This window comes from Monodon monoceros, unplaced genomic scaffold, assembly GCF_005190385.1.
Source record: "Monodon monoceros isolate NGI ecotype Baffin Bay Population unplaced genomic scaffold, NGI_Narwhal_1 Super_Scaffold_12, whole genome shotgun sequence".
Classification (NCBI taxonomy): domain Eukaryota; kingdom Metazoa; phylum Chordata; class Mammalia; order Artiodactyla; family Monodontidae; genus Monodon; species Monodon monoceros.
The window spans coordinates 83107784-83122944 of record NW_021703768.1 but is presented as its reverse complement, the minus strand read 5'-3'; the positions used below and the strand labels follow the sequence as shown (position 1 = coordinate 83122944).

The window sequence follows — 15161 nt, the reverse complement described above, 5'->3', positions numbered from 1 at the left end:
TATTTTAGATATATTTCCACCACTTTGAGTCTAGCACATGATTGGAGCTCACTACGTATTCATGAAATAAATGAACTCCCAAGACCTCTCTGTACTCTTCGACTCTTTATATGGTTGATCTATCATTCTCAGAGTTTCAGCTACATCTATATGCAAATGGATATTAAGATACCTGGCTCCAGGCCAGATTTCTTCACCAAATTTGAGACTATTAATCTCAATATGTATAAAACCACACCCATCACCTCTTCCCCAGAACTAGTTCTTCTCCACCAAAATGCCAAGTTAGACACTAGGAGTCACTCTTGACTTTTCCATCCTGTTCCTATCTTCAGTCAACCAAACACCAAATCTTACTGATTCTACATCCAAAATATTTCTCAAATCTGTTTTTTTAAATCAAAATTCTATTTTAGTTCTCCTACACATTATCATAATTTATTGCCTAGGGTATTGTAACTGGTCCCCTTCCTCCAAATTCAAACTCTGTATAACTCCTAGGGTTATTTCTTTAAAATGTACTTTTCACATTGCCACTTTTCAGTCTAAAATACTTGATTACTTTTTCAAACTAAGTTAAAGCCCATTGTTTTTTAACAAGGCCCATGAGGCTTTCAACAATCTGGTCCATGACTCTTTTCCAACTACATTTCCTATCACTCTCTGCCTCAGACATCATTCATGTTTCTCCATATAGAATGTTATTTCTCACCTTTTGACTTTTATCAGCTTCTCTGAAGTACCCTTCGCCTTCCCCATTTACTCAGCTAACTCTTACTCATTCTTTAAGACTCATCTCAGACAGATGCTCCTTCAGACCCTCTTATCTAAACTTTGGCTTGTTTTAAGTGTCATTCCTCAGTGCAGATATATAAAATACACTTTGTTGATATCTATAACCACAGTCTATAACCATATTAGTGTATAAATTTGTGTCCACTCTACTCCTAGACTGTGAAATCTTTGAGAATGGTGACTGTCTTATCAGCTTTGTAGTCCCAATACCTAGCATAGGGCCTAGCACTTGCTCAATATATATTGGTTTAATGAACAAATAAATAAGGGATTGGAGAAGTATCTTTGCCTAGGGTAACCCTTTATATTTTAAAAGATGTTCCTCCTATTAAGAGGCAGCATGGAACAACACCGAGCCTGGGAACCAGGAGTATTATATTTGGAAAAGAAAGAAAAGTAAATTAATTTCTCTGGGACTTAGTTTTCCCATTGATAAAGTGAGTATGCTGAAGATTACAATTGTATTCATCCTTCCAGGTTTAAAATTTCACTCACATCCCAGGGAAATTAGGCAGTGTCTGGATACATTTTGGTTGTCACAACTAAGGGGATGCTACTGGCATCCAGTGGGTAGAGGCCAGGGATGCTGCTAAATATCGTACAACCCACAGAACCAGCCCTCCCTCACCCCGCACCAAAAAAAAAAAAAAAAAGAAAGAAAGAAAAAAAAAAGAATTATCTGGTACCAAATGAGAAACTGCTTTATTTGCTTACTCTGCCTATGTTTTTTAAATCACTGACAGACATTATATTATATAGCTATTGTTTCTACTGCCTGTCTCTTCCACAAGAAGTTAATTAAGCTGTATGTGAAAAGGCAGACATTCTGTTTGTTTTATTTGTTCAGTAATTAAATGAAGTGTTGAGTAAGTGAATAAATGATTGAATGGCAAGATATAACAATGCTTCTGAACTGTCCATTAAAAGTTATAACATAGATAATTTACCCATCTTTTATTTCTTGTTGACAGGACAGGAGAACTGGGAAACTTGATCGCTCCTTGTAATGCCAATTGTAACTGTCTGCGATCATATTATTATCCTATCTGTGGAGGAAATGGAATCCAATATTTTTCTCCCTGCTATGCAGGTTGTACAAATTCTGTTTCCAAAAGACATCCAAAGGTAACTTGGGTCTTTACCTTACTTTACCTTACTTCCTTTACCTTAATGAGGCAGTATGTTTATTTCTGATGCCCTTCCTTATCCCTCTAGTGGTGTTATGCTGTGCCTAGTCTTTCCTTCCTGGCCCACCTCCTCCATTCAGAAGCCAGGCATAAAGTTTCAGTCAAGTAAAATGAATAAGTTCGAGAGATCTGCTATACAACATTGTACCTGTGTCAACAATAATGCATCGTACACTTAAAATTTGTTGTGTTCTTACCTTAATTAAAAAAAAAAAAAGGCCCCTGACCACTCCATATGAAAAAGATTCTTCTTCCTTTATACCTCACATTCAATTACTGTTGAAAAATCAATTTAGCAGTTCTTCACATACATCTTTATAACATCACTTCTGTTATAGAAGTGAAATATTATTTACCTTTTTACATTGTTTTATTTTTTCTCAACTATACTTTATGTCGCTGGAAGTCAGGGAACTTCTCTTACTCTTACTGAGTACGGTGTATATAATAAAAACACAGTAAATATTTGTTGCTTTTAATTGATACACCATGGACACATTAAAAATATATACAGATCACTAATCTGTTCTCAAATGCAAGTTTACTTTTAGCTGTGGATTAGAATGCATATCAGGACTTCCCTAGTGGTGCAGTGGTTAAGAATCCGGCTGCCAATGCAGGGGACACGGGTTCTATCCGTGGTCCGGGAAGATGCCACATGCCGCGGAGCAACTAAGCCTGTGGGTCACAACTACTAAAGCCCATGTGCTCTAGAGCCCGCATGCCACAACTACTGAGCCCACGCACTGCAACTACTGAAGCCTGCGCACTCTAGGGCCCGTGCTCCACATATGAGAAGCCACCGCAATGAGAAGCATGTGCACTGCAACGAAGAGTAGCCCCCGCTTGCTGCAACTAGAGAAAGCCCGCGCGCAGCAACGAAGACCCAACACAGCCAAAAAATAAATAAAATTAAAAAAAAGAATGCATATCAGTTTACCTAAATATGATTTCTTTTTAATACAATTAAATGGTTTAAGAAAATCCAATAGAATTTTGTTGTACTACATCTACACTCTAAAGATTTTATCTTCGTTAAATTTAATAGCCTGGGAAGAAATAATATTCACATTACTAGTAGTACATAATAGGTAATGTTATGCATTAATAGATAATGTGATAACTTTAAAAAGACCTGAGGGAAATATGTAATATGATATAAGAGACTACAATGAATAAGGTATGTAAGAATTATATGACAAAACAGCACAATCTTGGATATTTGAAATATGTATTAGTGAAATGGCATTCCTTTTCCTATATAAAGATAACTTTAAGATTGCAAGAAAAGATTTTTACATAAATAGAAATCATTAATTGAAATAACCTGTAACAGTACTTCAGCTTTCTTTTAGAACTAACACAGATGTCTGTATGTGTGTGTGTGGTTATACACATTTATATGTTCATATATACGCACATAAATATATGTCTGTACATATGTATACATATCTTTAATGATTTTGTGTGTAATAAATACATCAAACATTTATCTCAACAGAGATGTAGGATTTCATCTTTCTGCTAGGGGTAAACCAGAATGTGAGAAACAGTATACATTTTTTTTCATATTACCTAGCTTATAGACTTAAAAATAGTTGTCTAAGAACATTGAAAAATATGCCAGAAAAAATGTGGTGAATCATAGCAGACTTAATAGACTGGGTTGACGTGCAGTTTTAATCCTTGGAGTAAAACTAACTAAATAACTACCATAAAGTTCCTGTGAAAATTTAATGAACGATTACCATACCTTCAAACCAGTGGACATCTGGGGTTGCTTTAGTTTCAAAACAGGTTGAGAAAATTAGGTGTTTGTGTCAGTTATAAGGAATCAGATTCCACAAGTGAGCATAATACATATCATAGGTGAAGGTAAACTATTCCTTTGAGAGGCAGATAAGTAGGTAGCATTTTCCTGTATATAAAATATCATCAATCAATAAGTGCTATTGACTAATTCTAATTAGAAGATTATGACAAGGAATTAAATTAATGGAAAGGTTTTACTCACATAGCAAAATGTATAGACACAAATACCGTCCTGCACAAGGAAACCAAAATAAATGAATAAATAAGTAAATAAATAAAAAATCTAATACCCAGAGCACACTTGAAATGGTATTGGTTATTTTGACATGGTTAATTCGATATTTATATTTGTCACCAAATATTATCATCACCATTTTAAACAATAAATTGTCTTCTAGGGATTGTTTCAGAAAAGCAAGTTATTTTGACTTCCAAATTTTCTTTTTGACCTGGCTTTTTTATGTCCAACTAGTCCATGTAACAACTCATTTTTTCACAGGATCTTTTTATGAAATATATCAGATAGGCAAAATGCATTGATAATAATGTAATAAATATCTATGCACATTTGTTCACAGAAATAGAATATATTTCCTACCAGTGATCTGAACTACAAAAACAGATGTTGACTAGCAGCTATCTATATTATAGGCAAATGTATACTTTTTTATGTAAGAGAGTTGTAAAGCTTCATTAAGATACAAAATACTGTTTTCAGTTTTCCTTCTTAAAAATTTTAAAGGCTACTTTATTTCATTACTTGACATATCGGATTGCTGAGTATGTAATATTTCATTTTAGGAATGTCACCTGCATATTTGATTTTCCTGAATTAGTACCAGTGGTCTCTGGCCTTTGGGACAGTAAAAGCACCACTTCACTTTGACTTCTCTAGCTCTGCTCTGACTTTATTGAGGCCTTAAACATATAAAAAGATTTGTAGTAAGGATGGGCTTGAGATGTAAAAAGCCTTTAAAAAATGATTATGCCTAACTTTTCAAATACCTGAACTCTTTTCTTACAAAAGTAATACTTGTGATTTTTAAACATGTTACTTTCCAACATTTCATATTATTAATTTATATGTATACATATATGTGCATATATATGTGTATATATATATATTAAATAGTTAATATGTTAATAAAAAATAGCCTTCAGGATAACATAATAACTTCTAGTTTTTGATTATCATAAATATGTCATCTTAAGAAGGATCCAGTTTGCTTTTGGTAAAACAATTCAAAAAGTTCAGAAAATTATAGTAAAAAGGTTTAGTTGAAAGTAGTTTTTTTTTTCCCCAAACTCTTGTAATGTATTAGTTAATTTACTGTGGCAATTGTTAAAATTATAGTGTTAGTTCTTTCAAACTAGCATAGATAGTGAGATTGTCACTATGCATGCTTTTCTTTGTGTCCTAATAATGGAAAAGAAGAAAGTTAGGAAAACTATTTGAACAATTGTGATCTATTGAAAGCAGCCTAGAATGTGTGAGATCATCTAATTGTTATATTCTTGTCAATTTGTTTTATAAGACATGAATCAATAACAGGTTACAAGTTAAAATAATGGACACAAAAGTCAAATACAGATTATTCTGCTTTGTAACTATGGCCCCTTGTTTTCACTTGCTTGATTTCTTAAGGGTTATTACTGTTTCTTATCACTATTTGATGTGTATGAATTAAGACTGTGTAAGTGTTTGCCATGTCTAAAACTCACATAATTTGCAATGATAAAATATGTTTTGAAGATAATCACTTTTAGTATGTTTATGTCTAATATTTCCAGGTATATTATAACTGTTCATGTATTGAAAGAAAAACAGAAGTAACACCTACTCCATCAAGTTTTAGTTTTGAAGCTCAAGCTGGGAAGTGTTCAAGTCAATGTAAAAACTTGCCTGTATTCCTTGGCATTTTCTTTGCTGCAATTGTTTTTACCTTCATGGCTGGTACTCCTATAACTGTGTCTATCCTAAGGTATGTGTTATATTGTGAAATTTGCCATCCCTAAGCCAACATGTTGAATGAAAAAAAAATGGACTTAGGGATTTATTTGGGGTTTATATTGACTGTTGGTTCCAATACTAGTTCAGCCCTTACAAGATCATTAGTTCTGTGGCATTGGGAATGCTACCTCATTGAACCCAAGATGTTTGAGGCTTTAACAAGATCATGGTTGTGAAAGTGTCTTAACATTGCCTACTTGGCATGTACTCGATGCTAGTTTCTCTGCTTCTTTCATGAGACTTCGGTTGTAAGCTGGAGTTATAATCATTTGCATTTGAGTATGGTGGAAATGGCAGTGCATTCCACATGTGTCAGAATCAGAATGATATGCATTCTGTCTTATACAGTAGGTGCTGTGATATTAAACCTTCCTGTAAACAGTAAAATATGCTGGCTGTCCCCTGGCTCTTCAGTGTTTTGTGCTTTCATTGGCTCTTCTTCCTTCCACACCCCTTTGTAAAAATATTTCCTATTTGCCCTTCCATAAGCTCATCAGCCTTTCGATATCTTTCCTAACAAACTAGCTTTTTCCGTCTTCAATTTTTGTTCCTTGATACTCACTGCTTTTTCACATACTTTTTGACAAACAGAAGCTTCAGAGATTTTGTCTAAAAACATTAAGTCTGTTAACATAACACCTATTACATCTATGTCACTTTCTACCTACGTATATTTTTTTTAAAGACTACTTGATCTCTTCTATCTCCCATCTAACTCTCTTGTGTGCCAACATCATGTCTCATTCATCTCTGAGAGTTATTACTTAAAGAATTATTGTTGAATCAAATTGAGCATCAGAAATTGTTTTACACTACCTCAAATTTGTAACCGTAACTCACAGGTATGATTTCTGTCTCAAAGTTAATAAGACAATAAGAATTATTTGCTTGCAACTTAAGCCATATGACTTGTAACTTATGGGATAGTCGAATAGAAGTCTTGTTAATGAATGTCCTTTCTTCTTTACATTTGCTAAAATTCATACGTATTCAATACATTTGTTAAAACTCATTTGACTCCTTTTTGGTATTATTTGCAGTATTTTAGTTGAGATAACATTTTTCTTCTCTTATAATTCCAGAAAGGTTGAACTGTATATAAGCTGTTATGAATAATTTGTTTATTTCATGTGTATAGTATTTGCTTTAATCTAGAAATGCTAAGCTGTTACAAAAATGAATTTGCTCAAAGAGTAAATATACTATACTACCATTTTTTGTCTTATATGCATTTAATATATCCAGGTGTGTTAATCAAAAGCAGCGGTCTCTAGCATTGGGAATACAGTGTGTGTTGCTTCGATTATTAGGTATGCCATTTTTCTTAATGCATTGGTAACTGTTGGTTATTTTTATTCATTACTGTTATTGATTTATTCACTTACAGTATGTGCCAAGAAAACAATTAGTTTAACTGCAGTGGAACTGCAATTAGTTTCTGCAATTGTCATTGAACAGAGCTGTTTTTCACTATTTAAGATGTGGTATTATTTATATATCACATAGGAAAATAATGACTTTACTTTTCACCTACCTGATTGGTTAACTGTTGTTTCCAATTCTGTTGCAAATATAATCCTAAAGAGTATATTATATTTATTTAAAATATAACATATTATCATCAACACATTTCTAATAGAGCAAGTAAAAGGCATAATTTTTTTTCTATTCATATAAAACCCATCACCAACATAAATTATGATAAAATCTTATTTATAACTATTGTAATTTCTTTTCCTTTCTGTATTTAACTCCATTTAGGACATAATTATGTTACATTAGCATTGAAAAATGATGAATTTATATGTTTCAATAAAAACTGTGCTGTGAATATTGTATCTAGTTAAGAATTGATGGAAGAAATAATTTATGCCAGAAAATTTTTAAGGTTCCAGATGTAGGAAGAATAATAAGGCAGAAACATGTCTTACACGTAATTATATGTGTGTATAATTTTACGTATAATATTATACCCATAATATTAAGATTATTTATAAAAATAAAAAGCAGGAAACATTAAGAGATCCCCTAGACCAACTTTTCAGTTTTTTAGATGAGTAAATTAAGGACCTGAGAGATTCAGGGATTTGCCCATAGTTGCACGATTAATGGTGAACTAGGCATGTTAGTGTGAATGTTTGTGTGCATGTACATATGTACATTCCCATGCACATTTATGTCACCGTATGTATGTATATATATATATAAATATGTATACTCACACACCCACATTAGTTTACTTGCACATGCACACACACGTGTAATATATATGCTGTAGTTTAGGAGACTTATTCTGTGCATCAATAATTTATTTTTTTTTAAAGTATAATAGCTAATTTCAAAGACATTTATTAAATTAGAAAAGCAGTGAGTTAGAATATTTACTTAACTAAATATTAACCCAATACATGACAGAGATGTTTATTAAAATAATTTCTTGAATTGATTAGAAATATATAATATGTATAATTATTTTAGAATGTTTTATCTGCGTTTCTTTATATTCCTATTACTTGTACATGAACTGATTGATTTGCATATGGGCAGATTAATACCTATATTTATATAAAATATATACATAATCATATATAAAAAATTTGTAATTATAAACTATAATCTTCACTTATGTGTGTATATATATATATATATAATCACTTATATATAATCTTCACATGTAATTCTTCTAGGCACAATACCTGGGCCTATTATATTTGGCATCACAATAGACAGCACATGTATTCTCTGGGATATCAACGAATGTGGAATTAAAGGAGCTTGCTGGATTTATAATAACATCAAGATGGCCTATATGCTAGTGGCCATAAGTAAGTGGTGACTTTTTGATATCTTTAGAATAAATGGATTATGTCAAGAGAAAAAAAATCTTATTGTTACTTACTTAGGTTTTGAAATGTTCAGTCCATGCTTTTGGATTATCCTATAGTCCTGAAGCCGAGATCATTTATCATAGCATATTATAAAAGTCTTACCTGGAGTCTGCGAGGCTCAGTCTAAAATAGAAGAGAGTAACATTTTAGCTTTCATCATATCACATATCACATAATTTTCTTTTAACAACTTCTCTCAAACTTTTTTTGGAAAGTATAACAAAAAGCTAAAAGAGAATTCTAAGAAACTGAAACGATTATCATTTAGGCACCTGGGCTTTGGAAAGCACACAGAGCTGAGGTAGGGAAGTATTTTCTGGCTCTAAGGCAAGTTGTAAAAAACCTTTTTATGGTTTACAAGGTTAGCCATGGTGTTTAACCCTTTTTGCCTTTGGTAGTCTGTCTTCCATAGTCTTGGTTAAGCAATCAATGAAAATTAAGAATAAGGAAATAGATCAATGCATCTAGTTTGAAAGAGTATGATAAAATTTAAAAAAACAACCTAAGAAATTAGAGTATTTAAAAATAGAGAAATTCTAGATATAAATACACACACATACAGAGTTGACCCTTGAACAACATGGGTTTGAACTGCTCGGGTCAATTTATAAGCAGATTTTTTTCAATAAATATGTACTACAGTACTGCACAGTCTTCAGGTTGGTTGAATCCACCATCTGGAACCGCAAATACAGAGGGCAGTCTGTAAAGTTATATGAGGATTTTTGACTGCACGGGTTGCCGGTGCCCCTAACCCCTGAGTTGTTCAAGAGTCAACTGTGTGTGTGTGTGTGTGTGTGTGTGTGTGTGTGTGTATTTAAAATAATGTGTGATTTTCATTGTGATTGTGGTGTGATTATTTTCGCACATGTATCAAGATAGCTTGTTTCTCCTACATGTGTTTAAATCCATAGTATGCTGTCTGAATTTATAATGACAGAATAATAAATTATCCATTGAAGAAATAAATATATAAATCTAGCAAAATAATGAGAAGATAAATATTGACTAGAATAGGCAAAATTAATCTTCCCATCACTTTTACCTGTTAAAAAACATTTTTATTCAGTGTATTTTTATGCTTAAAAATTTATTTAATTGGTTATGTTTGTACTTTTTGTCCAAAAAATATAGATAACGAATTGTTCCTTTACTTACTCTGTAGTGAATATGAGACTTTTTTTCCCCAAAACATATATACCTTTAAATATTCCAAGAACATTGTAACAGTAGTACCTATGTAATTGTTCTTCTTATAAATCTAGAAATGCTTAGCGCAGTGAGTATTCCTGTTTTTCAAATACACCGTTTGAGTAAAATATTAATGATTAACACAAATTAGCTACTGCAAAAACCATATTGTGAGGTCATTTAATTTATTTGGCTGGCACTTTGATGCTTGTACTGTGACCAGAACTAGTTTTTCTTCAAATAACTGAGCTTAAAATCAGAGTTCTTTGAAGACAAATTGAAGCCTGTGAAGAGTATTGAATGTTATATATTCCCATAGAGGCTTTCTTTTAAGAACTCCAAAGCCTTTTTTATTTTTAGAATTACTTTTCATCATGGACATGAAAATGTTGCAACTTATTATTCAGGTTCAAGGATGTCGTAAGCTATTTTTCCTTGGTTAAGAATGTATTATTGTAACCAAAAATAGAATAATTATTGTACATTTTCATTGTTTAGAAAGAAACTAAGGACTAGTTCATTGAATTATGGACAGATGTTCTACTGAAGAATAGCAACTTTCTCACTAAAGTTTTAAAAATTTAAAACATAAAACTAATTGCTTATATACTTCTCTTTAAGTAGTGAGTTTCTACTCATGAAGAATTTTTCAATGAGAATTAATTTTTGTAATAATTAAAGGCCCAAATGCATGATTAATATTTGTTTCTATATTTAGGTGTTACTTGTAAAATTACCACCGTTTTCTTCAATGGGCTTGCAGTCTTTTTGTATAAACCGCCACCATTAGGCACGGATGTGCCATATCAAAATCAGGATTCAGTTGTGACTACGGTTTCATTAGAATGTGATCTCAGCAAAGCAGGGAATGATGGGTAAAACAGCAAAAAAGAAGATTGAAAATTGGCCTCCATCTGTAAGAATACACATTGTCACTGCAGCATTAACTATACAATATGGACAATCATATTTTAAAAATTGATATTTTATAATTAAATGTGTTTTCTGTATATGTATGGACTCTTAATTTGGTTTTGTTTTAATATAAGAAACAGACCTGTGCCTTCAAGGCCCATCAGAAGCCTCAAAACACAAACACACACACACACACACACACACACACACACACACACATATACACACAGAGATACATCTAGGTACGAAATCCCCAACTAATAAACTATACTAGAAACATAAAACCAATGATTAGTTAAAAGTTTACATTTTAAAAACAAAGTGATGTTTCTATCCCTCTTACAACTTGTCTTATCTTAATTATCATTGTCAATAGTTTGGGCTTTTTTAGAAAATTTATGGTGTAAAAATTTAGATTCATCAAGTTTATGTTCGAAGTTTCAAGAACTGTTATTGAAAGACCATGAATTTAAAACCATCTAAATAATATTATTTGATTTTAAATATACATATACTAATCTGTCCTGGATTTATTACAGAAAGTTACTGAACTATTAGAATATTGGTTAATTACCTTCTTTGTGTCCCAGTACATAGTGAATTCAGAAATATTAGCATTGTATGCACATATCTTCACTTTAACTCAAGAATTCCAGAAAGTGATTTGTTGATATTGCTGATTTTTAACACTTACCTCTTATTACTCTGTGATAGTTTTATTCAATAACATGTCTTCCAGAGGGATGTGCCAGCTTCAGTAAAGAAAAGTGCCAATTAGACAGGAAAAGATCTCTTTTTTTTTAATGGCTTACATGCATTTTATTGATATTCTTTGAAGAGATTTCTTAATGAACTACTGATCAATGTTTGTATACTCAGTACTTTAACTTTTCTCATTTTCAAAACTGATCACCTTTAACTTTTCTCATTTTAAAAACTGATCACCTAGTACATTCCTTATAGCACTTCAGTAGTGCTTTGCTCATAGTAGGCACGTATTATTGTTGTTTGATTAAAACATTGAACTCTACTCTTTAACTGATCCACTTATTTAAAGATTAAGTATTTCACATATATGATAACATTATAATTCCATTTTTTCAGATCAGACTTAGGCCAACTTTGTCTACTCAGAATGTGGAGGAGATAGATCAGTGAACATCAATAAAAATAACTGCTACCTGGTCAAGAATTTTACTGATTAAGAGAAGTGCTGAAGTTCATACCCATTTGAAATTTCATAAAATACGGCTACTAATTTAATAAGATTCATTATCAGCTTTTTCCTAGGTTAGCTTTTTACAAGTAGTGTTTTATATACACTGTGATCAGAATAACAAACAGAGTAAAGGCCTGATAGGAGACCAGGATCAGAAGCATTAGTACTTCACAGAGTTTAGGAGATTATGTTTGGTGGTAATTAGTGGCCAGTGATGATTCAAGAAATGAGTAGCATTTATAAATTGAAATGCAAGAAGGAATGCATTAGAGTTAGGCAAGCAAGCACACTTGAATATTAGAGAATTATAGGAGCAGTGGGTCAGGAATCAGAGGGACAGACCTACATAAACCAGGAACATATAAACACCAGAGATCAAAGCCAGATGGGTGGTCAAAAACCCAGGTATTTGAGAAGCAGGAAATTCATAACAACCAAAGAGACAGTTCAAGGTAGGCAGGGGAGCAAACACGTGATACCTCAATTCAGAAGCAGTCTCCCTCCCACCCAGACGGACACATTTTGAATTCCTCTTCGAGCCAAGGCTAAAAGGAGATTTTAGGCTTTCTATATCCTATACGTAGAAGTAGGGAATTGAAACATTTTCTAGCTGTAAAATAATGGCAAATCCTCAGGAACTCATTATTAGAGATGTGAAACAACAGAAAGAGAGGAAACAATAATTATAAAACATTAGTCTAAAGCCACTTAATTTAGGGAAAAGAAAAAAAATCACCCCACTCGTAGATATAGTTCGATGAATAAGTCACTAAATAATTGGCATTCATAATGATTTTTAGTTATCAAGGGTTTCACTGTATTCAGCATACTCAATTTTAAAGATGATAAACATTTTTACAAAGCTTTAAATGAAAATGATTAAAGTGAAAATAATTTTGGCACTTGAAAGAAGTCAGACTTTTATTTATAACATACATATTTACAAAGAATACCTCCTCTTATGATAGGGCAGTATAGACACTACTGTAATTTATAAACATTGTTTATACTTTTGGATTTACCTAGATTATATGAGTTGGTATTATGCTACTCTTAGAACATAATTTTTCATAATATGTATTTTTCATAGTTTATAATGATTTTTAAGTAAGTTTGAATCTGTAAGTTGACTATGGTGATTTTTGTACATAATTGGATATATGTCTTAAAATTTAACATTTGGATTTTCTTAATTGTAGGAAATACAAATGTAAAACTCTTATACATGGAAATAACTGTATATAATTGTTTAGCTATGTAAAGTGACAGAAAATACAAGTAAAATTTTGGCTCTTATTTTTTCAAGATTTTCTTTATTATAAATAATTATGGAAAATATATATATATTTTTAAAATATCAAAATGTTTGTATTAGTTTGTTTTAAGTGTTTAACCTTATTAAATGTCACAGATTTTGAAATATGATTTGTCTCTGTTTATGTATACACATACATTTGATGGCTGGGAGAGGGAAAATCTGTACTTTTGAAGTTGGTGAATGTAATTTAATTAATCCAGTAATTTCTGCTATCTCAATGGATGTATTTAATTCAATATAAGCCATTCCTTATGAAATATAGTCTAAAATTCTTTCATATAACATTTTCCATGTAAGACAGATGAATATATAGGATTTATATGAGTAGGATATGTGTTACAGATGGTTTATTGTGAAGTATCTGACACCAAAAGTAATGTGTCTTGGAAAGGTTATATTTAATTCATCTTGGGTTATCAAAATTCTCAGTACAATATCTTTAAAGAAATCAAATTGGACATTAATTTGAGATGTAATATTCTTTTCCCCTCACTATAGCACATTCAGGTTCCTTTAGCCTTTTTTGTATGTACCCCAAACAATAAACATTAACATATGTTACATGTGAGTGATGAAAAATAACTAAGAAATCAAAAACAGATCTGGTAAATTGGATCAAAACATTTTAGAATTTTAACTAAAATGAATATAGCTTATAAAGATTATCAAGAATTGACATTCTAGTTTTTTCTTTTTAGATTTAACTTGTCTATTTTTAAAATTTTATTTTGTAATATTTTAGACTCTTAAAAAGTTGTAAAAATAATACAATTCCCCTATAAGCTTTACTCAGCTTCCCCTAATATTGACATTTTACATATCCATAGAACAATGACCTAAACCAGGAAATCAGTTAATACCACATCTGCAAAAGGGCGTGGCAGAACTATTTACTATGATGGTAGTTTTATTTTTGAATTGTTGAACTATGCACATTAAAATGGTACATTTTGCCATAGTAAATTATGCCCCCAAAGAGTTGATTTGCAAAGAAGAAATGATATTAGAAACAATGTTAAAAAAACAACTATTGCTGGGTGTTTCAAAGTCAAATGAGAAAGCCTAAGAGAATCACGCTAGTGATGAGGGTATTTCTAAGAAAGGAGGCTGGTATCTCCTCCTTACTTGGATGTTTGTTGAGTTCAGTCCCTCCCGTCAGAATGGAGTATGTACCCCAACATGTTAAGGCAGGACAGGAACACAGAACTGGGTTCCTGGCTTAAGCTGAGGGATCACAATGCAAAGAGAGGAAGCCTCAGAGGGTTAGATGCACTCATAACATCTGAAAATGAGAATTTCCCATGTGCCATGAGATCATGAGATGCCATGAAATGTGACATTCTCGAGCTGCCCTGATGGGACTCTGCCCAAAAGAGCTGCCTGCTATGAGGGCCTACTACAGGAAGAAAGTAAGGTGGGTAGGTCTGTAAGAAATCAACTCAAGGGAGCGTCAGCCTGCCTGGGAATTGATAATTTCAGATGTCAGTATTGACCCACAATTGCACCCCATTGTTAAACCAGCTTTTATAGACTTGCCATAATGGAGGGCATGGAGGTCAGCCAGGGCTAGTCAAGAGAAAATTATGTAGGTCCTGGTGGTGTCAGGTTTTCGCCTCTCTTCCTCTATTCCTTCCACCGCTTCCTCAGTGCACAAGAATACAGAAGATGAAAAGTCAAGATCTCCCTTGACTTACAACAGGGTTATGTCCTGATAAACCCACTGTAAGTTGAAAGTATTGTAAGTCAAAAAAATGTTTAATACACCTATCTATCAAACATCATGACTTAGCCTATCTTAAAGGCACTCAGAACACATATTAGCCTA

The 15161-nt window shown here is 32.3% G+C and overlaps 1 protein-coding gene across 1 annotated transcript in view; it reads left to right on the top strand.

Annotated features, from left to right (window-relative positions):
* SLCO4C1 (solute carrier organic anion transporter family member 4C1) overlaps positions 1-10787 on the top strand; it is a 62217-nt gene extending 51430 nt beyond the window's left edge. The window contains exons 9-13 of the mRNA XM_029218262.1: positions 1767-1920; positions 5586-5776; positions 7051-7115; positions 8493-8630; positions 10603-10787. Coding sequence (XP_029074095.1) covers positions 1767-1920; positions 5586-5776; positions 7051-7115; positions 8493-8630; positions 10603-10763 — 709 coding nt within the window. The 3' untranslated portion in view covers positions 10764-10787. The remainder of the gene's footprint in view (positions 1-1766; positions 1921-5585; positions 5777-7050; positions 7116-8492; positions 8631-10602) is intronic.
* Positions 10788-15161: the final 4374 nt, after the last annotated feature.